We start from the raw sequence: 23,137 nt of genomic DNA, 5'->3' as shown, positions 1-23,137 counted from the left end.
GATGCGTGTACTATATCTACTCAAGTTTCGAACTTTTCACTGCAAAAAAAATTTTTCAACGTTTTTTTTTAACTGCCAGAATACGTGACTTTTCTTTATTGAATAATAATATAATAATAATATTTGTTTCTGTATTCAATCGCAGAACAAGTACAGAACAGTATACCTGAAACGAAAAAAAATGGAACCATTAAGTATAGTGTACAACATGCACCTCCCCGTGACGTCACCACCCCGAGCCAATCAGAGTGCACGCGTTCCGACGTTGCAAATTTCAAACGCCAGCTGGAGTCGACAAAAGAGTTGAAAAGAGACACAAGCCACGCCGACTGCAAGTGTTGCGGTTTGACACGCAGGAAGGAGACGTTAGTTAGTTTTTTTTAGTTTTTTTTTTTAGAATAGTCGGCGTTGACAAGTGCCAACATGAGAATGAGGTGGGTATCTCATCTTTAATCAGCGAGACTGATTGTTAAAAGAATACATTCGGTTGCCGTTAGCGAAACGTTGCAAAACTAGCTTGTAGCCTTTTTTATTTGACGACCGTGGGCTAGCCTAGCCCTGTGCTGTTGGTGGTATTATTGGTGAGTTCGAATCAAAATTCTAAACCGCTAGTCCACCGCGTCGTCAGTAATGCGTCAAAAGCTAACTGATGTTAACTTAGCTAACGTAAATGGCCCTCAAGGCGATTTACATTCGACTACTCGTTCACATACTGATGGCGCAGCATCAGGAGCAACTGGGGCTTCAGTAACTTGCTCAAGTATGCTTCGACGTGGTCACAAAAATGGCATATGGGATGAAGGATGACCACTACGACTGTCGCCGCAAACCACAAGACAAAAATGCCACAAAAAGTGTACTGTACTGAATCAATGAGTCTCAATTTACTCAAAAATGTACTTAATCGTCGGTGTTAGTTGACAGTTGTACTTTGTCATCTCGTGGAATAAGGTACTTCAAAGAAATACCCATTAAAGATTTAATCCCAAATAATATCAGGATAAATGAAAAGCAGTACTTGATAAAACGCATACATTATCAAGTTAAAATAAATTATTTAAAACAAATTATAACTGAATGGTGAACAAAAGAAAGCTGGCGCTCAAATAAGAAGCACTTTATGATTTGCCTGCTTGTGTCTTGCAGTGAAGTCCATGCTGCGGAGTCTGTTGCCTACCTCAACAGAGCTCTGGTCAGGTTGCAGGGAGTATGGGATGATATTGGCTTTCCAGAGGAAAAACGCAGCGAAAGAACTAATACAGTTCATCAGTGCATCAGAGTAAGACCACTGCAATACACAGCTTCTTTCGATAGTCGCCGGCTGACTGTTGTCTGTCTGGTATGTTTGGATTGTCACCTGCCCTGCAGAAATTGCTGGACGAGATGATCGTTGAGGAAGAGGAGCACAGAAAGCAAGTGATGGAAAGTATTGAATCCAACCGCAAAGAGCTTCATCAGCTGTGCAGTGAACTTCAGATGCCCCCCTTTGAGGTACATTTTTGAAATGTGTGTTTGCAATCTACAAGATTAGTTGTAATTAGGCCTGACTCGTTTGGATTTTTATTTTATTTTTTACATTTTTTTAAATTCCAATAATTGACAGAAAACAATGCTAAGAGCTAGGGGTGTGAATTGCCTAGTACCTTTCGATTCGTATCATGATTCATAGGTCTCGATTCGATACCGATTAATCCCGATACAAATCTATAAATTGATTACTGCGATTTTATTTTTTACTCACATTTAGAGAAAAAAATCATTAAACTTGCACATTTACACTGTAAGATTTGTATGAAAATGTATTTATTTATCTGAAAAATTACTTACTGAGCCACTGCATTTAACTTTTTCATGTTTGAACATCACTGAAATAAAATATTAAGGCTTAATGTTCCATTAATATAACATTCTTCCATGCTTAATGTGTGAATCCTAACCCTAAGTCAGACATTTTGTTGAATATTCCCATAAAAAATTGATGTTTAAAAATCGATTCTGCCGCGTATTAAATCGATTCGAGAATTGCGTGCTGTAATATCGCGATATATTGCCTAATCGATTTTTTTCTAACACCCCTACTGTACTGTGCGTGCGTGTGAAGGAGGAGGAGGCGGAGGACGGGATCACCGTGCTGCAGTTGGAAAAGAACATCCGCACTCGTGTGGAGATGATGACGAAGCGCAAAATGCAGAGAATGGACGACCTCAAGAGTCTTGCCGTCCAAGACCGCGATTTATGTGACAGTATGGACAGCACCCCCTTCAGCATCGACCTGGAGTCAGTCCCAACCCCGAGGCAACTCGACGAGTACCGTGCCCATGTTCATGTCCTCACTAAGGAAAAGGTGGTGATCATTTCCATTTTTTTCCTGATTTTTATTATTATTATTTAATGTTTTTATTTTTTAACCAATAATTGTGGTCTTTTTAAAAATAAATAAATAAGCCGGGTTTTTACAGGAGCGTCGCCATGAAGAATTTGTGGGTGTAAAGAAGGAGATAATCGCGTGCATGGACGATCTGGAGCGAGAGGCCAAGACGGATTTTGAAAAGGATGTGATGTACGAGGACGAGAAGGTCTTCCTTCTCTCCACTGACAACATCGACGCCCTTAAACTACTCCTTAGCCAGGTGACGCAACCGTGCCTCATTCGACCTCGACAACATCCCGCCGTGTCTGACCTCATAACACGAGTGACCGTGACCCGTACCAGTTGCAACAGTGCAAGGCGGAGAAAGAGGTGCTGTGTGCCGCGCTCCGCACCAAGACCCGGGAACTGTGGGACAGGCTGAAGATCCCCCTGGAGGAGAGGGAGAAATTGTCTGAGCACATAATCGGGTTCAAGAAGAGAAACATTGAGGCAGTAAGAAGGTTTTTTTTGGGGAGGGGGGGGGGCACGAAATGAAACTGCGTGTTGTGCGTATTAATGCTCGTATTCTTTTGCACCAGCTCCAAGCTGAGGTTGAGCGTCTCGAACTGCTGAGACGCGAGAGCATGAAAAGTATCATCGATGACATCAGAGCTGAGATCGCACTTTACTGGGAAGCGTGCTTCTACAGTCAAGAACAGCGCCAGGCTTTTCTTCCTTATCACGATGGTGACTAGATTTACTTTGGTGGCGCAATCTTTCGTACAATAGGACTGGGTTTAAAAAAAAAAAAGATTTTCCTTTCATAACCTGATATGACTTCATAAAACAAAAGATCCTTTTAATTAAAAAAAAGAACATGATAAATTTAATTTAAAAAAATATATATAGTGTCATCTTGTGAACTAGTAGAATGCAATGACCCAAGTTCAATAGTATGTGCGTTATCAAGCACGCGCACGATGGTAGCTCATAAAGACCACACTTTGCAAGCCTCCCGCCATTTATTACATGCAGAGTTCTTCTCCTTCGGGTATCCGTAGCAGAAAGATGGTGGCAAAACATGTCCGCTTCCCGTAAGCAACATATGTAATTGGCGGTTACTAGACAACATGTGGCTCTTTAGTCCCTCTCCTGAGGATCTCAAAAATAATTAATTTATTTGTTTTTATTTATTTAAAGTATTCTTCAAATGAATTGATATATTCAAAAAATGTCACAATCCACATTATTAAATTGATGAAAACGATAAAAAAAAAAATGTCCAAAGGGAGAAGAAAAGCAGAAAATTAATATAAAATGTCAATGAAATTGCCCCACAAAAAATGTGAGAATTTGATTAAAAGGTAACAAAGAAAATGTTCAAAAAGTAAATGTCGAAAACAAAAGGCAGAAGATAGCTCTTAAATGTCTGAAAATAGATTTTTTTTTTTAAAGGCAGAAAATGTCCACTAAAGGGAGAACAGGCAGGAAATGACTCAATAAAATTGCATGCAAAAAGTCAGAAACTTAACAGAAAGGGAAAAAGTATCAATGTATAAAAAATGACACAAGAAATCCCTAACTGGAAAACAAAAGGTAGAAGAAAATTAATCTGTAAGTCTTGGATGCTGCATATTTTTGTTCTGGTGCAGGTCTAATTAGCTCTTGGGCTCTCAGTACATTAGACTAACAGTTTCTTCCAACACAATGTTCAAATGTTTTGCGGCTCCAGACAGTTTTTTTTTTTGTGTGTGTGCCTGAAATGGCTCTTTTTGTACTTGGACCTATTTATTAAAATTGCCATTTATATGTACGCAGACGACATGACGGAGGAGCTTCTCAACCAGCACGAGGCCGAAGTCAAAACCCTGAAGAGCTACTTTGACGACCATAAAGAGCTGTTTGAGGGTGTCCGAAAATGGCAGGAGTACTGGGATGTGTATTTGGAACTGGATGTGAGTACATCGCATGATTGGAAGGACTGTCAACATTGCTTTTGGTGATATTTGTGTGTGGGACGTGCTTTCATTTCTCATCGCAGAGGAAAGCTAATGATATGTCGAGGTTGAACAACAGAGGCGGGACCCTTCTGAAGGAGGCGAAGCAGCGGAGTGACCTGCAGAAAAGTTTGCCCAAGGTACTGTGTAAAGGTGGCAGAAGTACTCTCACGCTGTAGTAGTGATGGACTGATGTATTTTTTTTTTCAAGGCCGATAACCGAAATTTCAAGCTGATATTCATTTGCAGTAAACGAGAGAATATTAGCATTAAAATTTGTAATGTACTTTTTCTTTTAATTTGAAAAGAATAAAGAATTGACATCTTTGTTTAAAAATTATTACAAAAATTGTAGGCCGCTTCCAGGTTTCGTCAACTAAATTAAAAACTAAGCAAGTATATAGTTCCCAAGTTTTCCAAAATTTCATAATCTATATATATTTATTTTTATAAAAAGTGTAGGGGCAGTTCTCAATGTCGGCATCATTTTTTATAAAAACAAAATTTTAATGGATCAAAAAGGTTTCAAAAGATCTTTGCAAACACTGAAAAATTGTCTGAATATGTTTGACTTGTCTTTGCGACGCGTAGTGTGAACATCTTACAAATCCTGATGAAAACCCAAAATTCGCTACGTTCGCAAGCATTCGCCGCTCGGTGACATACCAACTTTGTCGGCCTTCAGATTCATAAAAAAAACCCACATCAGCTCAGTTTGCTGACCAAACTCATTGGTCGAGACCTACTTCCTCAGCACGGGTTATCTTCAGTCGACAGCAAGTGGAAAAATTACTTTTTAAAGTTATTAATTATACAAGAAAAATAAGAAACAAAATATTAACTTTTTACTGCTGAAAATGCCTCAATGAGTCAAGTATCCCTTTTAAAGAAAGATACGAGTTGATGGCAGAGCATTTGACTTGAATCCTAAATGGACAAAGTTGAACTTGACGAATTGAAAATGTCAAATTTTGGTCGGAGCCTAACGATCCCGTGATCGACATGTTTTGCATGAAGGTCGGCATCAATTATTTCTGACTTTCTCTCACCAGCTCGAAAAGACTCTGAAGGCCCAAATCGATTCTTGGGAGCACGAGCAAGGCAAAAAGTTCTTTGTCAATGGGCAGAAGTTTCTGGATTATGTGCAGCAGCAGTGGGAGCGGCACCACGCCGAGAAGGAGCAAGAGAAAATGGAGCGGGTACGTGGAACTTTCTCCAAATCATCATCATCATCATCATCATCATCATCATCCTCAGCCGTTGATGTGTTTTGTTGTTTGAATTAGCAACTGAAGAAGAACCAACAGACGAAGGACGACATGTTGTACGGCACTGCGGTGAGGACGGCGTCCAAAAGGCGCATCGTCGGAACCCCCACACCAAGCAAACAAACAAAGGTGAGGTATGAGCGGTTGTGGTGGAGTGCAACAAAAAAAAATGGTATTGCTCCGGCGTTTTCTGCAGATGGGAATCTCAACCATCTCCACGCCAACCAGCATCCTCCGTTCAGCCTTGGGGGGAACCATGTGCCAGTCTTCCGTCCAAAAGCTGCCTCCATCTGCCAGTAAGGTACGATTGGTCGCGGTTTGCCGTCGCGGGACCAGAGTTCCGGACTGTGTTTCTCTACATAAGTCATTTCAACTTAACTTGTAGAGTGGTGGCCTGCGAACCCCCGGGCATGCGAAGACCCCCCAAGCAACTGAGCGCAACAAGGAAAACTTGAACAGAATCCCTCCGTGTGGCTCTCTCAGGTCTCAGGATACTCAAGATTGCACCTTCACCTTTAACGCTGTTGCTGGCTCCTATTCGGAATTTGCGGTAAATGCAGTTTAACGCGTTCGTTTTTTACACTGAGCAAAGTTAGATGGTGGCAATGCTGTGAAACAAAACATCATTTCCTTCAAAGTACTTTGCTGATTTGTTCGAAATAACTAGTTCATTGTCAGTAGTTGTTGCGTTCGATGTAATCGAAAGATTCTAAAAACACATGAACTCATTTCCACCAATTTATTCTGAATAGGAAGTCATGGTGTCAGAAGACAAAAACACTTGATGCATGAAGTGGTGCTTTCCAAAACGAACTGAACTAACTTTGCTCTTTTGTCTCAGAGGGAGCTGTCGGAGGCTTCTAAATCAAATGTGACGGCCGGCCTGCTCAACTCCACTGTCAGTCAACAGTGACCAAAGTCTTGCATTTCTTATGGTTTTTTTTCCCTCAGTTGTTAACGCATTTGCTTTTTCTGTTACTTTACTTTTTATAGTTGATGTTGTTGTTAGTGCTTCAGCAACTATTATAAGATTGGTTTTATCGAGCTGGAATGAATGCTACTCATTTCAGAAATGCTCTTCTTTTCCAATATATATAAATATGTAAATAAACGTTTGAACAAAATATTCATGAAGCCTGACCTTTTTATTCCATTGTCTTTTATTATTATTATTACAGCATAAAATCAGTTTAAAATCTAATTTGTCAGCTCTGATGCAATATTTGCCTACACCAGAAGTGCCAAACTCAATTTTAGTCTTTATGACTAAAACAATATTGTGAATTTATAATGGTGCTGTCAAAGTTGAGGTGTTAATTTATTGATTAATCACAGCATATTATCACACTAATCATGTTTTAATGCAGATTAATTCGCACTATTTTGACCGCAGATAATCCTTTAGTTTGTCAGTGGATGGTTACGTTAAAGGTAGCACAGGTTGTGTTTGAGCAATAAACATAACTACATGCATTAAAGTAAAGCATTTAATAAATGTTTGCATATGACATTTTGGAATATTTGTTTGTCAAACTACTTTCAATTTAAATTATGCAAGTAACTGATTAGAAAAAGAGGATGAGAGTGCAATGGATCAAAAATGTCGAAATAACATAACCGGTACTCTTCAAAATAGGCGGGCAAAAATTGTTGATAAAAGCCTTTTTAATTAAGGGATTAATCAAAAATTTAAAACTTGATTAATCGGATTTAAAAATGTAATCGTTTGACAGCTCTAATTTATAAACTCCTCATAGTGTTGAAATCAAGTCAGGAATTTTGTTACCTGAATTCTCGCGGTATTTGTGAGTTCACAAACCCCCGAGAATTCATCTTCTTCCGAGCGCGCTGATTTGCTCCGAGCCGCAGTTTAGTGGTGGTGCAGACCAATCACAAAGCAACAGTTGTTTAGGGGCGGGATATATGATATTCGGCTGTGATGAAAACAAGACGCACCGAGGCCGTGAGAAACTAACAAACCGGACATAGCGACATAGAATTACCCGCAGTTTCCTTTTTGAAAGAACAGCGAAAGGCGTTTCCTGCATTTTTTGACTGGTAAAGATGTTTGTCATTTTGTTTTTTAACCTAAGACGACATTTTCCTCTGTTGTCGTGATTGGTCAAGATATGTTTGGTGGGCGTGTTCTTGCCAGGTTATGGTTACCCCCGCCCCAAAATGTCAATGTTACTAAATGTTCAAACAAAAACTTCGGTGAGGACTTTATCATGAAGAAGTAGATGCACATGAATTGATGTGGCTTGTTGGATCAAACCTTGAGTTTGACACCTGTGCTTTGCATGTTCTGCTTAAGTCATGCGGGTCATGAGTTCTTCAAGTGCTCTTTCCCGATGATTTTCATGAACAAGCAGCACTTCTTTGATTGCGCTTTGCTGGAAGCCCATCTCGTTGAACTGAGTCAAGAGGCGCAGGAACTCGGCAGCCTGAAACGGGAATTGCAAGTTCGTGTTCAAAGCTGTGACAGTGTTCACTTGAAAGAGGACAAACCTTGCTCTCACAGCTCTGGAACATCTCCAAGGCCTCCTCCACTTGAGCTTCGTCGTAGCCCAACTCGCACAGATGATTGCAGGCTGACAGGTATTTTAAGAGCTGTCAAATTAAGTTGTTTAGATTTCATTTGGGGCTGTAAAGGCAGCAGACAGTAGTTGTAGTACAAGAGTTTCAAGCCTATGCTTGCGAAGCTATTAACTGTTTTTTTTTTTTGTTGTAAACAATCTTTCACTTATTTGCTGCAGTGATGAACGCGGGACAAATTGTACCTTGTCTGGACTGTTGTATCCGGTCTTCTGCAGAGCCAAGATAGCAGTCCGGAGCGGGTATCCTTTGTCGGTGACGGCCTCCAGCAGCTCCCTCTCTTCTTGGCTGAGAGCGGACAGCAGCTCTGTGGCTGAGTCAAGAAAGCCGCCGGTCCTGAAGGCCTGATGAGCATCCACACGGACATGCTCATGAAGACATCAAAGTGGTGCCCAAACCGCCAGGATGGTCAAAAAACCCACCTTTTGCCTTCGGTTTTTGACGACGGGGCCTGCGGAGGAGGGTCGTTGTTGCTGCAGCCTTCCTGAGAGATTGTTTTGGGGGTGCAATCTGCCCGCAGCGCTCTGTGCACGCCTTTTTTTGGTGACCTTCTGACCTGGAGGGAGGAGGCCGCACTCAGGAGACGTCGAGGCGCCTCTGTGGCCCAGAGCGGGAAAACCGAGGTGCGTGTCTTTGACCCTGGAGAGCGCGGCGCTGCGGGGGCGCTCTCGGCCCTTGGTGGGCTCCTGAGGACTGTCTTCCGGGGACGAGCCTTCATTGTCCTCGCAGTAGCCGTCTTCGTCGTCCGAGTCTGATCTGTGGACGGTGCGACGGTGCAGCCAGTGGACGTCGGCGGAGTTCAAGCTGTGACTGCGGCGTCGAGGTTCCGAGGCCCAGGGGCTGCCGGGTCTGTGAGGGGCCCTGCAGAAGTCGTGAGGGCTGCTGAACATCAGCCAGTAGGGAGGACAGGATGGAGCCTGGTAGGCTGGATGCTGCTGGCCTGTTAATATTAGCTTCTCCAGATTGAAGCCGTACTGTAAAATGTTTCATGAAATTATAAAAATGATTGTCAGGTATCATAATACATGTCAAGAGTGCAGTTTGTGTGAGAGTGACCTGAGTTTCCTGCATTATCCGAGGACAGTCGGGCACAGAGATGTCAGGGGGCGTCATCAAGTACACATCCTGTCCCAGTGACCCCAGTGGCGTTCCAAATGGGACGTCTTCCAAAGTGTTCATCGTCTCCAAAAAGAGAAACTGTGTTGGCGGAAACACAAATATGTCAAATATCTTGCATGTAGAAGGTTAGGGTTTAAAATCAGGGGTTAGTGTATCAATGTAGGGTTTTAAACTAAAGTTAATGCTCCAAGGTAGGGTTTTAAACTTGGGTTGGTTTCAAATCAGGTTAGTGTTTAAAAAATGGGGCTTTAACCTGTTACCATTTCAAAGTAGGGTTTTAAGATAGGGTTGGGCTATCAAAGTAGGGTTTTAAGGTAATGGTTTCAACGTATGATTTTAAACTAGGTTTAAAATCAGGGTTTTATACTAGGGTTGGGCTATCAAAGTAGGGTTTTAAAAATGTTTAGGGTTTCAAAGTAAGGTTTTAAGCTAGGGTTGGGCTATCAAAGTAGGGTTTTAAAAAAACAACAACACAAAAACCCTAATTTGAAACCCAAGCCCTAGTTTAAAACCCTAATTTGAAACCCTAGCCCTAGTTTGAAACCCTAGCCCTAGTTTGAAAACCTAATTTTGAACACAAGCCCTTTTTTAAAACCCTAATTTGAGACCCTAGCCCTAGTTTAAAACCCTAACCCTAGTTTGAAACCCTAGTTTGAAACCCTAACCCTAGTTTGAAACTAAAAACCTAGTTTGAAACCCTACCCTAGTTTGAAACCCTAACCCTAGTTTGAAACCCTAACCCTAGTTTGAAACCCTAACCCTAGTTTAAAACCCTAGTTTGAAACCCTAACCCTAGTTTGAAAGCCTAGTTTGAAACCCTAACCGAAGTTTGAACACTAACCCTAGTTTAAAACCCTAACCCTAGTTTGAAACCCTTGTTTGAAACCCTAACCCTAGTTTGAAACCCTAACCCTAGTTTGAAAACCTAGTTTGAAACCCTAACCCTAGTTTTAAACCCTAGTTTGAAACCCTAACCCTAGTTTTAAACCCTAACCCTAGTTTTAAACCCTAGTTTGAAACCCTAACCCTAGTTTGAAACCCTAACCCTAGTTTGTAACTCTAGTTTGAAACCCTAACCCTAGTTTGAAACCCTAACCCTAGTTTGAAACCCTAGTTTGAAACCCTAACCCTAGTTTGAAGCCCTAGTTTGAAACCCTAACCCTAGTTTGAAACCCTAACCCTTGTTTTAAACCCTAGTTTGAAACCCTAACCCTAGTTTGAAACCCTAGTTTGAAACCCTAACCCTAGTTTGAAACCCTAACCCTAGGTTGAAACCCTAGTTTGAAACCCAAACCCTAGTTTGAAACCCTAACCCTAGTTTGGAAACCTAGTTTGGAACCCTAGTTTGAAACCCTAACCCTAGTTTGAAACCCTAACCCTAGTTTGAAACCCTAACCCGAGTTTTAAACCCTAGTTTGAAACCCTAACCCTAGTTTGAAACCCTAATTTGAAACCCTAACCCTAGTAAGAAACCCTAGTTTGAAACCCTAACCCTAGTTTGAAACCCTAGTTTGAACCCCTAACCCTAGTTTGAAACCTTAACCCTAGTTTGAAACCATAGTTTGAAACCCTAACCCTCGTTTGAAACACCAACCCTAGTTTGAAACCCTAGTTTGAAACCCTAACCCTAGTTTGAAACCCTAACCCTAGTTTGAAACCCTAACCCTAGTTTTAAACCCTAGTTTTAAACCCTAGTTTGAAACCCTAGTTTGAAACCCTAACCCTAGTTTTAAACCCTAGTTTGAAACCCTAACCCTAGTTTGAAACCCTAGTTTGAAACCCTAACCCTAGTTTGAAACCCTAACCCTAGTTTGAAACCCTAGTTTGAAACCCTAACCCTAGTTTTAAACCCTAGTTTGAAACCCTAACCCTAGGTTGAAACCCTAACCCTAGTTTGAACCCCTTAACCTAGTTTGAAACCCTAATCCTAGTTTGAAACCCTAACCCTAGTTTAAAACCCTAGTTTGAAATCCTAGTTTAAAACCCTAGTTTGAAACCCTAGTTTGAAACCCTAACCCTAGTTTGAAACCCTAACCCTAGTTTAAAACCCTAGTTTGAAACCCTAACCCTGGTTTAAAACCCTAGTTTGAAACCCTAACCCTAGTTTGAAACCCTAGTTTGAAACCCTAACCCTAGTTTGAAACCTTAACCCTAGTTTTAAACCCTAGTTTGAAACCCTAACCCAAGTAAGAAACCCTAGTTTGAAACCCTAACCCTAGTTTCAAACCTTAGTTTGAAACCCTAACCCTAGTTTGAAACCCTAACCCCAGTTTTAAACTCTAGTTTGAAACTCTAACCCTAGTAAGAAACCCTAGTTTGAAACCCTAACCCTAGTTTAAAACCCTAGTTTCAAACCCTAGTTTGAAACCCTAACCTTAGTTTGAAACCCTAGTTTGAAACCCTAACCCTAGTTTGAAACCCTAACCCTAGTTTGAAACCCTAACCCTAGTTTGAAACCCTAACCCTAGTTTGGAACCCTAGTTTGAAACCCTAGTTTGAAACCCTAGTTTGAAACCCTAACCCTAGTTTGAAACCTTAACCCTAGTTTGAAACCCTAGTTTGAAACCCTAACCCGAGTTTTAAACCCTAGTTTGAAACCCTAACCCTAGTTTGAAACCCTAGTTTGAAACCCTAACCCTAGTAAGAAACCCTAGTTTGAAACCCTAACCCTAGTTTGAAACCCTAGTTTGAACCCCTAACCCTAGTTTGAAACCTTAACCCTCGTTTGAAACCATAGTTTGAAACCCTAACCCTCGTTTGAAACCCTAACCCTAGTTTGAAACCCCAACCTTAGTTTGAAACCCTAGTTTGAAACCCTAACCCTAGTTTGAAACCCTAGTTTGAAACCCTAACCCAGTTTGAAACCCTAACCCTAGTTTGAAACACTAACCCTAGTTTGAAACCCTAACCCTAGTTTGAAACCCTAGTTTGAAACCCTAACCCTAGTTTTAAACCCTAGTTTGAAACCCTAACCCTAGTTTGAAACCCTAACCCTAGTTTGAAACCCTAACCCTAGTTTGAAACCCTAACCCTAGTTTGAAACCCTAACCCTAGTTTGAAACCCTAATCCTAGTTTGAAACCCTAGTTTGAAACCCTAACCCTAGTTTTAAACCCTAGTTTGAAACCCTAACCCTAGTTTTAAACCCTAGGTTGAAACCCTAACCCTAGTTTGAACCCCTTAACCTAGTTTGAAACCCTAGTTTGAAACCCTAACCCTAGTTTGAAACCCTAACCCTAGTTTAAAACCCTAGTTTGAAATCCTAGTTTAAAACCCTAGTTTGAAACCCTAGTTTGAAACCCTAACCCTAGTTTGAAACCCTAACCCTAGTTTGAAACCCTGGTTTGAAACCCTAACCCTAGTAAGAAACTCTAGTTTGAAAGCCTAACCCTAGTTTGAAACCCTAGTTTGAAACCCTAACCCTAGTTTGAAACCCTAGTTTGAAACCCTAACCCTAGTTTGAAACCCTAACCCTAGTTTTAAACCCTAGTTTGAAACCCTAAACCTAGTTTGAAACCCTAACCCTTGTTTTAAACCCTAGTTTGAAACCCTAGTTTGAAACCCTAACCCTAGTTTGAAACCCTAACCCTATTTTGAAACCCTAACCCTAGTTTGAAACCCTAGTTTGAAACCTTAACCCTAGTTTGAAACCCTAGTTTGAAACCCTAGTTTGAAACCCTAGTTTGAAACCCTAACCCTAGTTTGAAACCCTAGTTTGAAACCCTAACCCTAGTTTGAAACCCTAACCCTAGTTTGAAACCCTAACCCTTGTTTTAAACCCTAGTTTGAAAACCTAACCCTAGTTTGAAACCCTAGTTTGAAACCCTAACCCTAGTTTTAAACCCTAGTTTGAAACCCTAACCCTATTTTGAAACCCTAACCCTAGGTTGAAACCCTAGTTTGAAACCCTAACCCTAGTTTGAAACCCTAACCCTAGTTTGGAACCCTAGTTTGAAACCCTAGTTTGAAACCCTAACCCTAGTTTGAAACCCTAACCCTAGTTTGAAACCCTAGTTTGAAACCCTAGTTTGAAACCCTAGTTTGAAACCCTAACCCTAGTTTGAAACCCTAACCCTAGTTTGAAACCCTAACCCTAGTTTGAAACCCTTACCCTTGTTTTAAACCCTAGTTTGAAACCCTAACCCTAGTTTTAAACCCTAGTTTGAAACCCTAACCCTATTTTGAAACCCTAGTTTGAAACCCTAACCCTAGTTTGTAACCCTGACCCTAATTTGAAACCCTAGTTTTAAACCCTAACCCTAGTTTGAAACCCTAGTTTGAAACCCTAACCCTAGTTTGAAACCCTAGTTTGAAACCCTAACCCTAGTTTGAAACCCTAGTTTGAAACCCTAGTTTGAAACCCTAGTTTGAAACCCTAACCCTAGTTTGAAACCCTAACCCTAGTTTGAAACCCTTACCCTTGTTTTAAACCCTAGTTTGAAACCCTAACCCTAGTTTTAAACCCTAGTTTGAAACCCTAACCCTAGTTTGAAACCCTAACCCTAGTTTGAAACCCTATTTTGAAACCCTAAACCTAGTTTGAAACCCTATCCCTTGTTTTAAACCCTAGTTTGAAACCCTAGTTTAAAACCCTAACCCTAGTTTTAAACCCTAGTTTGAAACCCTAACCATAGTTTGAAACCCTAACCCTAGTTTGAAACCCTAGTTTGAAACCCTAACCCTAGTTTGAAACCCTAACCCTATTTTGAAACCCTAGTTTGAAACCCTAACCCTAGTTTGTAACCCTGACCCTAATTTGAAACCCTAGTTTGAAACCCTAACCCTAGTTTGAAACCCTAACCCTAGTTTTTAACCCAAGTTTGAAACCCTAACCCTAGTTTGAAACCCTAGTTTGAAACCCTAACCCTAGTTTAAAACCCTAGTTTGAAACCCTAACCCTAGTTTGAAAGCCTAGTTTGAAACCCTAACCGAAGTTTGAACACTAACCCTAGTTTAAAACCCTAACCCTAGTTTGAAACCCTTGTTTGAAACCCTAACCCTAGTTTGAAACCCTAACCCTAGTTTGAAACCCTAACCCTAGTTTGAAAACCTAGTTTGAAAACCTAACCCTAGTTTTAAACCCTAGTTTGAAACCCTAACCCTAGTTTGAAACCCTAGTTTGAAACCCTAACCCTAGTTTTAAACCCTAGTTTGAAACCCTAACCCTAGTTTGAAACCCTAACCCTAGTTTGAAACTCTAGTTTGAAACCCTAACCCTAGTTTGAAACCCTAACCCTAGTTTGAAACCCTAGTTTGAAACCCTAACCCTAGTTTGAAACCCTAGTTTGAAACCCTAACCCTAGTTTGAAACCCTAACCCTTGTTTTAAACCCTAGTTTGAAACCCTAACCCTATTTTGAAACCCTAGTTTGAAACCCTAACCCTAATTTGTAACCCTGACCCTAATTTAAAACCCTAGTTTGAAACCCTAACCCTAGTTTGAAACCCTAACCCTAGTTTGAAACCCTAACCCTAGTTTTTAAACCAAGTTTGAAACCCTAACCCTAGTTTGAAACCCTAGTTTGAAACCCTAACCCTAGTTTAAAACCCTAGTTTGAAACCCTAACCCTAGTTTGAAAGCCTAGTTTGAAACCCTAACCGAAGTTTGAACACTAACCCTAGTTTAAAACCCTAACCCTAGTTTGAAACCCTTGTTTGAAACCCTAACCCTAGTTTGAAACCCTAACCCTAGTTTGAAACCCTAACCCTAGTTTGAAAACCTCGTTTGAAACCCTAACCCTAGTTTTAAACCCTAGTTTGAAACCCTAACCCTAGTTTGAAACCTTAACCCTCGTTTGAAACCATAGTTTGAAACCCTAACCCTCGTTTGAAACCCTAACCCTAGTTTGAAACCCCAACCCTAGTTTGAAACCCTAGTTTGAAACCCTAACCCTAGTTTTAAACCCTAGTTTGAAACCCTAACCCTAGTTTGAAACCCTAACCCTAGTTTGAAACCCTGGTTTGAAACCCTAACCCTAGTAAGAAACTCTAGTTTGAAAGCCTAACCCTAGTTTGAAACCCTAGTTTGAAACCCTAACCCTAGTTTGAAACCCTAGTTTGAAACCCTAACCCTAGTTTGAAACCCTAACCCTAGTTTTAAACCCTAGTTTGAAACCCTAAACCTAGTTTGAAAACCTAACCCTTGTTTTAAACCCTAGTTTGAAACCCTAACCCTAGTTTGAAACCCTAGTTTGAAACCCTAACCCTAGTTTTAAACCCTAGTTTGAAACCCTAACCCTATTTTGAAACCCTAACCCTAGTTTGAAACCCTAGTTTGAAACCCTAACCCTAGTTTGAAACCCTAGTTTGAAACCCTAGTTTGAAACCCTAGTTTGAAACCCTAGTTTGAAACCCTAGTTTGAAACCCTAGTTTGAAACCCTAGTTTGAAACCCTAACCCTAGTTTGAAACCCTAGTTTGAAACCCTAACCCTAGTTTGAAACCCTAACCCTTGTTTTAAACCCTAGTTTGAAAACCTAACCCTAGTTTGAAACCCTAGTTTGAAACCCTAACCCTAGTTTGAAACCCTAGTTTGAAACCCTAACCCTAGTTTTAAACCCTAGTTTGAAACCCTAACCCTATTTTGAAACCCTAACCCTAGGTTGAAACCCTAGTTTGAAACCCTAACCCTAGTTTGAAATCCTAACCCTAGTTTGGAACCCTAGTTTGAAACCCTAACCCTAGTTTGAAACCCTAACCCTAGTTTGAAACCCTAGTTTGAAACCCTAGTTTGAAACCCTAGTTTGAAACCCTAACCCTAGTTTGAAACCCTAACCCTAGTTTGAAACCCTTACCCTTGTTTTAAACCCTAGTTTGAAACCCTAACCCTAGTTTTAAACCCTAGTTTGAAACCCTAACCCTATTTTGAAACCCTAGTTTGAAACCCTAACCCTAGTTTGTAACCCTGACCCTAATTTGAAACCCTAGTTTTAAACCCTAACCCTAGTTTGAAACCCTAGTTTGAAACCCTAACCCTAGTTTGAAACCCTAGTTTGAAACCCTAACCCTAGTTTGAAACCCTAGTTTGAAACCCTAGTTTGAAACCCTAACCCTAGTTTGAAACCCTAACCCTAGTTTGAAACCCTTACCCTTGTTTTAAACCCTAGTTTGAAACCCTAACCCTAGTTTTAAACCCTAGTTTGAAACCCTAACCCTAGTTTGAAACCCTAACCCTAGTTTGAAACCCTATTTTGAAACCCTAAACCTAATTTGAAACCCTATCCCTTGTTTTAAACCCTAGTTTGAAACCCTAGTTTAAAACCCTAACCCTAGTTTTAAACCCTAGTTTGAAACCCTAACCATAGTTTGAAACCCTAACCCTAGTTTGAAACCCTAGTTTGAAACCCTAACCCTAGTTTGAAACCCTAACCCTATTTTGAAACCCTAGTTTGAAACCCTAACCCTAGTTTGTAACCCTGACCCTAATTTGAAACCCTAGTTTGAAACCCTAACCCTAGTTTGAAACCCTAACCCTAGTTTGAAACACTAACCCTAGTTTTTAACCCAAGTTTGAAACCCTAACCCTAGTTTGAAACCCTAGTTTGAAACCCTAACCCTAGTTTAAAACCCTAGTTTGAAACCCTAACCCTAGTTTGAAAGCCTAGTTTGAAACCCTAACCGAAGTTTGAACACTAACCCTAGTTTAAAACCCTAACCCTAGTTTGTAACCCTGACCCTAATTTGAAACCCTAGTTTTAAACCCTAACCCTAGTTTGAAACCCTAGTTTGAAACCCTAACCCTAGTTTGAAACCCTAGTTTGAAACCCTAACCCTAGTTTGAAACCCTAGTTTGAAACCCTAGTTTGAAACCCTAACCCTAGTTTGAAACCCTAACCCTAGTTTGAAACCCTTACCCTTGTTTTAAACCCTAGTTTGAAACCCTAACCCTAGTTTGAAACCCTAACCCTAGTTTGAAACCCTATTTTGAAACCCTAAACCTAGTTTGAAACCCTATCCCTTGTTTTAAACCCTAGTTTGAAACCCTAGTTTAAAACCCTAACCCTAGTTTTAAACCCTAGTTTGAAACCCTAACCATAGTTTGAAACCCTAACCCTAGTTTGAAACCCTAGTTTGAAACCCTAACCCTAGTTTGAAACCCTAACCCTATTTTGAAACCCTAGTTTGAAACCCTAACCCTAGTTTGTAACCCTGACCCTAATTTGAAAGCCTAGTTTGAAACCCTAACCCTATTTTGAAACCCTAGTTTGAAACCCTAACCCTAGTTTGTAACCCTGACCCTAATTTGAAACCCTAGTTTGAAACCCTAACCCTAGTTTGAAACCCTAACCCTAGTTTGAAACCCTAACCCTAGTTTTTAACCCAAGTTTGAAACCCTAACCCTAGTTTGAAACCCTAACCCTAGTTTAAAACCCTAGTTTGAAACCCTAACCCTAGTTTGAAAGCCTAGTTTGAAACCCTAACCCTAGTTTGAAACCCTAGTTTGAAACCCTAACCCTAGTTTGAAACCCTAGTTTGAAACCCTAGTTTGAAACCCTAACCCTAGTTTGAAACCCTAACCCTAGTTTGAAACCCTTACCCTTGTTTTAAACCCTAGTTTGAAACCCTAACCCTAGTTTTAAACCCTAGTTTGAAACCCTAACCCTAGTTTGAAACCCTAACCCTAGTTTGAAACCCTATTTTGAAACCCTAAACCTAATTTGAAACCCTATCCCTTGTTTTAAACCCTAGTTTGAAACCCTAGTTTAAAACCCTAACCCTAGTTTTAAACCCTAGTTTGAAACCCTAACCATAGTTTGAAACCCTAACCCTAGTTTGAAACCCTAGTTTGAAACCCTAACCCTAGTTTGAAACCCTAACCCTATTTTGAAACCCTAGTTTGAAACCCTAACCCTAGTTTGTAACCCTGACCCTAATTTGAAACCCTAGTTTGAAACCCTAACCCTAGTTTGAAACCCTAACCCTAGTTTGAAACACTAACCCTAGTTTTTAACCCAAGTTTGAAACCCTAACCCTAGTTTGAAACCCTAGTTTGAAACCCTAACCCTAGTTTAAAACCCTAGTTTGAAACCCTAACCCTAGTTTGAAAGCCTAGTTTGAAACCCTAACCGAAGTTTGAACACTAACCCTAGTTTAAAACCCTAACCCTAGTTTGTAACCCTGACCCTAATTTGAAACCCTAGTTTTAAACCCTAACCCTAGTTTGAAACCCTAGTTTGAAACCCTAACCCTAGTTTGAAACCCTAGTTTGAAACCCTAACCCTAGTTTGAAACCCTAGTTTGAAACCCTAGTTTGAAACCCTAACCCTAGTTTGAAACCCTAACCCTAGTTTGAAACCCTTACCCTTGTTTTAAACCCTAGTTTGAAACCCTAACCCTAGTTTGAAACCCTAACCCTAGTTTGAAACCCTATTTTGAAACCCTAAACCTAGTTTGAAACCCTATCCCTTGTTTTAAACCCTAGTTTGAAACCCTAGTTTAAAACCCTAACCCTAGTTTTAAACCCTAGTTTGAAACCCTAACCATAGTTTGAAACCCTAACCCTAGTTTGAAACCCTAGTTTGAAACCCTAACCCTAGTTTGAAACCCTAACCCTATTTTGAAACCCTAGTTTGAAACCCTAACCCTAGTTTGTAACCCTGACCCTAATTTGAAAGCCTAGTTTGAAACCCTAACCCTATTTTGAAACCCTAGTTTGAAACCCTAACCCTAGTTTGTAACCCTGACCCTAATTTGAAACCCTAGTTTGAAACCCTAACCCTAGTTTGAAACCCTAACCCTAGTTTGAAACCCTAACCCTAGTTTTTAACCCAAGTTTGAAACCCTAACCCTAGTTTGAAACCCTAACCCTAGTTTAAAACCCTAGTTTGAAACCCTAACCCTAGTTTGAAAGCCTAGTTTGAAACCCTAACCGAAGTTTGAACACTAACCCTAGTTTAAAACCCTAACCCTAGTTTGAAACCCTTGTTTGAAACCCTAACCCTAGTTTGAAACCCTAACCCTAGTTTGAAACCCTAACCCTAGTTTGAAAACCTAGTTTGATAACCTAACCCTAGTTTTAAACCCTAGTTTGAAACCCTAACCCTAGTTTGAAACCCTAGTTTGAAACCCTAACCCTAGTTTTAAACCATAGTTTGAAACCCTAACCCTAGTTTGAAACCCTAACCCTAGTTTGAAACTCTAGTTTGAAACCCTAACCCTAGTTTGAAACCCTAACCCTAGTTTGAAACCCTAACCCTAGTTTGAAACCCTAGTTTGAAACCCTAACCCTAGTTTGAAGCCCTAGTTTGAAACCCTAACCCTAGTTTGAAACCCTAACCCTTGTTTTAAACCCTAGTTTGAAACCCTAACCCTATTTTGAAACCCTAGTTTGAAACCCTAACCCTAATTTGTAACCCTGACCCTAATTTGAAACCCTAGTTTGAAACCCTAACCCTAGTTTGAAACCCTAACCCTAGTTTGAAACCCTAACCCTAGTTTTTAAACCAAGTTTGAAACCCTAACCCTAGTTTGAAACCCTAGTTTGAAACCCTAACCCTAGTTTAAAACCCTAGTTTGAAACCCTAACCCTAGTTTGAAAGCCTAGTTTGAAACCCTAACCGAAGTTTGAACACTAACCCTAGTTTAAAACCCTAACCCTAGTTTGAAACCCTTGTTTGAAACCCTAACCCTAGTTTGAAACCCTAACCCTAGTTTGAAACCCTAACCCTAGTTTGAAACCCTAACCCTAGTTTGAAACCCTAACCCTAGTTTGAAAACCTAACCCTAGTTTTAAACCCTAGTTTGAAACCCTAACCCTAGTTTGAAACCCTAGTTTTAAACCCTAACCCTAGTTTTAAACCCTAGTTTGAAACCCTAACCCTAGTTTGAAACCCTAACCCTAGTTTGAAACTCTAGTTTGAAACCCTAACCCTAGTTTGAAACCCTAACCCTAGTTTGAAACCCTAGTTTGAAACCCTAACCCTAGTAAGAAACCCTAGTTTGAAACCCTAACCCTAGTTTGAAACTCTAGTTTTAAACCCTAACCCTAGTTTGAAACCCTAACCCTAGTTTGAAACCCTAACCCGAGTTTGAAACCCTAGTTTGAAACCCTAACGCTAGTTTGAAACCCTATTTTAAACCCTAGTTTGAAACCCTAGTTTGAAACCCTAACCCTAGTTTGAAACCCTTGCCCTAGTTTGAAACCCTAATTTGAAACCCTAGCCCTAGTTTGAAACCCTAATTTGAGAGCTAGTTTTGGGCTATCAAAGTAGGGTTTAAAAAAAGTTTAGAGATTCAAAGTAGGGTTTTAAGGTAATGGTTTCAACATATGGTTTTAAACTAGGTTTAAAGTCAGGGTTTTATACTAGGGTTAGTATTTAAAAGTAGGGTTTTAAACTAGGGTTATGGTATCAAAGTAGGGTTTGAGCTAGGGTTGGGCTATCAAAGAAGGGTTTTTAAAAATTAGGGTTTCAAAGTAGGGTTTTAAGCTAGGATTGGGCTATCAAAGTAGGGTTTTAAAAAGTTTAGGGTTTCAAAGTAGGGTTTTAAGGTAATGGTTTCAACATATGGTTTTAAACTAGGTTTAAAATCAGGGTTTTATACTAGGCTTAGTATTTCAAAGTAGGGTTTTAAACTAGGGTTATAGTATCAAAGTAGGGTTTGAGCTAGGGTAGGGCTATCAAAGTAGGGTTTTAAAAAGTTTAGGGTTTCAAAGTAGGGTTTTAAGTAAATGGTTTCAACATATGGTTTTAAACTAGGTTTAAAATCAGGGTTTTATACTAGGGTTAGTATTTCAAAGTAGGGTTTTTAACTAGGGTAATGGTATCAAAGTAGGGTTTGAGCTCGGATTACTGTTTCAGAGTAGAATTTTAAATTAAAGAGTTAGTCTTTCAAATCAGGCTTTTATACTAAACATAGTTTTTTAAAGTAGGGTTTTAAAGTTAAAGTACCACTGATTGTCAAACCCACCTAAGTGGGGCGAAACTACGGTTAGGGTATCAAAGTATATCGGGTTAGGTTTTCAAAGTCGAGTTTTGTCAGCACTTGCCTCTGTCAGGTGTTTGTCCTCAAGTGGGATGAAGATGAATGGGAGCGTGTAGAATGAATGGTGAAGACAGACGCAGTCACGAGTTTGAAACCCTAACCCTAGTTTGAAACCCTAACCCTAGTTTGAAACCCTAACCCTAGTTTGAAACCCTAACCCTAGTTTTTAAACCAAGTTTGAAACCCTAACCCTAGTTTGAAACCCTAGTTTGAAACCCTAACCCTAGTTTAAAACCCTAGTTTGAAACCCTAACCCTAGTTTGAAAGCCTAGTTTGAAACCCTAACCGAAGTTTGAACACTAACCCTAGTTTAAAACCCTAACCCTAGTTTGAAACCCTTGTTTGAAACCCTAACCCTAGTTTGAAACCCTAACCCTAGTTTGAAACCCTAACCCTAGTTTGAAACCCTAACCCTAGTTTGAAACCCTAACCCTAGTTTGAAAACCTAACCCTAGTTTTAAACCCTAGTTTGAAACCCTAACCCTAGTTTGAAACCCTAGTTTTAAACCCTAACCCTAGTTTTAAACCCTAGTTTGAAACCCTAACCCTAGTTTGAAACCCTAACCCTAGTTTGAAACTCTAGTTTGAAACCCTAACCCTAGTTTGAAACCCTAACCCTAGTTTGAAACCCTAGTTTGAAACCCTAACCCTAGTAAGAAACCCTAGTTTGAAACCCTAACCCTAGTTTGAAACTCTAGTTTTAAACCCTAACCCTAGTTTGAAACCCTAACCCTAGTTTGAAACCCTAACCCGAGTTTGAAACCCTAGTTTGAAACCCTAACGCTAGTTTGAAACCCTATTTTAAACCCTAGTTTGAAACCCTAGTTTGAAACCCTAACCCTAGTTTGAAACCCTTGCCCTAGTTTGAAACCCTAATTTGAAACCCTAGCCCTAGTTTGAAACCCTAATTTGAGAGCTAGTTTTGGGCTATCAAAGTAGGGTTTAAAAAAAGTTTAGAGATTCAAAGTAGGGTTTTAAGGTAATGGTTTCAACATATGGTTTTAAACTAGGTTTAAAGTCAGGGTTTTATACTAGGGTTAGTATTTAAAAGTAGGGTTTTAAACTAGGGTTATGGTATCAAAGTAGGGTTTGAGCTAGGGTTGGGCTATCAAAGAAGGGTTTTTAAAAATTAGGGTTTCAAAGTAGGGTTTTAAGCTAGGATTGGGCTATCAAAGTAGGGTTTTAAAAAGTTTAGGGTTTCAAAGTAGGGTTTTAAGGTAATGGTTTCAACATATGGTTTTAAACTAGGTTTAAAATCAGGGTTTTATACTAGGCTTAGTATTTCAAAGTAGGGTTTTAAACTAGGGTTATAGTATCAAAGTAGGGTTTGAGCTAGGGTAGGGCTATCAAAGTAGGGTTTTAAAAAGTTTAGGGTTTCAAAGTAGGGTTTTAAGTAAATGGTTTCAACATATGGTTTTAAACTAGGTTTAAAATCAGGGTTTTATACTAGGGTTAGTATTTCAAAGTAGGGTTTTTAACTAGGGTAATGGTATCAAAGTAGGGTTTGAGCTCGGATTACTGTTTCAGAGTAGAATTTTAAATTAAAGAGTTAGTCTTTCAAATCAGGCTTTTATATTAAACATAGTTTTTTAAAGTAGGGTTTTAAAGTTAAAGTACCACTGATTGTCAAACCCACCTAAGTGGGGCGAAACTACGGTTAGGGTATCAAAGTATATCGGGTTAGGTTTTCAAAGTCGAGTTTTGTCAGCACTTGCCTCTGTCAGGTGTTTGTCCTCAAGTGGGATGAAGATGAATGGGAGCGTGTAGAATGAATGGTGAAGACAGACGTGGTCACGTGGTTTAAAGCTGGCTAAGCCGCATTAGCTCAA

The 23,137-nt window shown here is 40.0% G+C and overlaps 2 protein-coding genes across 3 annotated transcripts; one reads left to right on the top strand and one right to left on the bottom strand.

Moving 5' to 3' along the window:
* The first annotated feature begins 286 nt into the window (after positions 1–286).
* Positions 287–6,737, top strand: LOC147175232 (protein regulator of cytokinesis 1-like). Of its 2 annotated transcripts, none has more exons than XM_086074320.1 (14): positions 287–434; positions 1,147–1,279; positions 1,369–1,491; positions 2,102–2,344; positions 2,460–2,630; positions 2,714–2,863; positions 2,950–3,097; positions 4,169–4,305; positions 4,392–4,487; positions 5,400–5,546; positions 5,634–5,744; positions 5,812–5,916; positions 6,001–6,165; positions 6,457–6,737. In XM_086074320.1, the coding sequence occupies exons 1-14, from the start codon at positions 424–426 to the stop codon at positions 6,526–6,528; spliced, it is 1,812 nt and encodes a 603-aa protein (XP_085930446.1). In that variant the 5' UTR covers positions 287–423; the 3' UTR covers positions 6,529–6,737. The 2 variants fall into 2 exon arrangements, with proteins under 2 accessions (XP_085930446.1, XP_085930447.1); XM_086074321.1 differs by having other exon boundaries at positions 6,001–6,098; positions 6,457–6,736.
* LOC147175231 (uncharacterized) lies at positions 6,341–21,476 on the bottom strand. Its single transcript, XM_086074322.1, has 6 exons — positions 21,313–21,476; positions 9,267–9,407; positions 8,633–9,184; positions 8,396–8,554; positions 8,124–8,225; positions 6,341–8,059 (listed from the first exon to the last, which is right to left on the bottom strand). Exons 2-6 carry the CDS (start codon positions 9,387–9,389, stop codon positions 7,925–7,927), a joined length of 1,071 nt encoding a protein of 356 aa, XP_085930448.1. The 5' UTR covers positions 9,390–9,407; positions 21,313–21,476; the 3' UTR covers positions 6,341–7,924.
* Positions 21,477–23,137: the final 1,661 nt, after the last annotated feature.

This window comes from Leptonotus elevatus, chromosome 4 (genome assembly GCF_054856555.1).
Source record: "Leptonotus elevatus isolate MCC_2025b chromosome 4, RoL_Lele_1.0, whole genome shotgun sequence".
Taxonomy (NCBI): domain Eukaryota; kingdom Metazoa; phylum Chordata; class Actinopteri; order Syngnathiformes; family Syngnathidae; genus Leptonotus; species Leptonotus elevatus.
This window is presented reverse-complemented; position numbering and strand designations above follow the sequence as displayed.

What these genes read in the sequence shown, in the direction of transcription:
- LOC147175232 (XM_086074320.1), top strand. An exon ending in TGCAGAAAAGTTTGCCCAAG is followed by an intron (nt 4,488 to 5,399) that starts GTACTGTGTAAA and finishes TTCTCTCACCAG; the next exon opens with CTCGAAAAGACTCTGAAGGC. An exon ending in GCTCCTATTCGGAATTTGCG is followed by an intron (nt 6,166 to 6,456) that starts GTAAATGCAGTT and finishes CTTTTGTCTCAG; the next exon opens with AGGGAGCTGTCGGAGGCTTC.
- LOC147175231 (XM_086074322.1), bottom strand. Translation starts at nt 9,389, where the DNA reads ATGAACACTTTGGAAGACGTCCCATTTGGAACGCCACTGGGGTCACTG. An exon ending in GATACAACAGTCCAGACAAG is followed by an intron (nt 8,226 to 8,395) that starts GTACAATTTGTC and finishes TTAATTTGACAG; the next exon opens with CTCTTAAAATACCTGTCAGC. An exon ending in TCCAGAGCTGTGAGAGCAAG is followed by an intron (nt 8,060 to 8,123) that starts GTTTGTCCTCTT and finishes TTCCCGTTTCAG; the next exon opens with GCTGCCGAGTTCCTGCGCCT.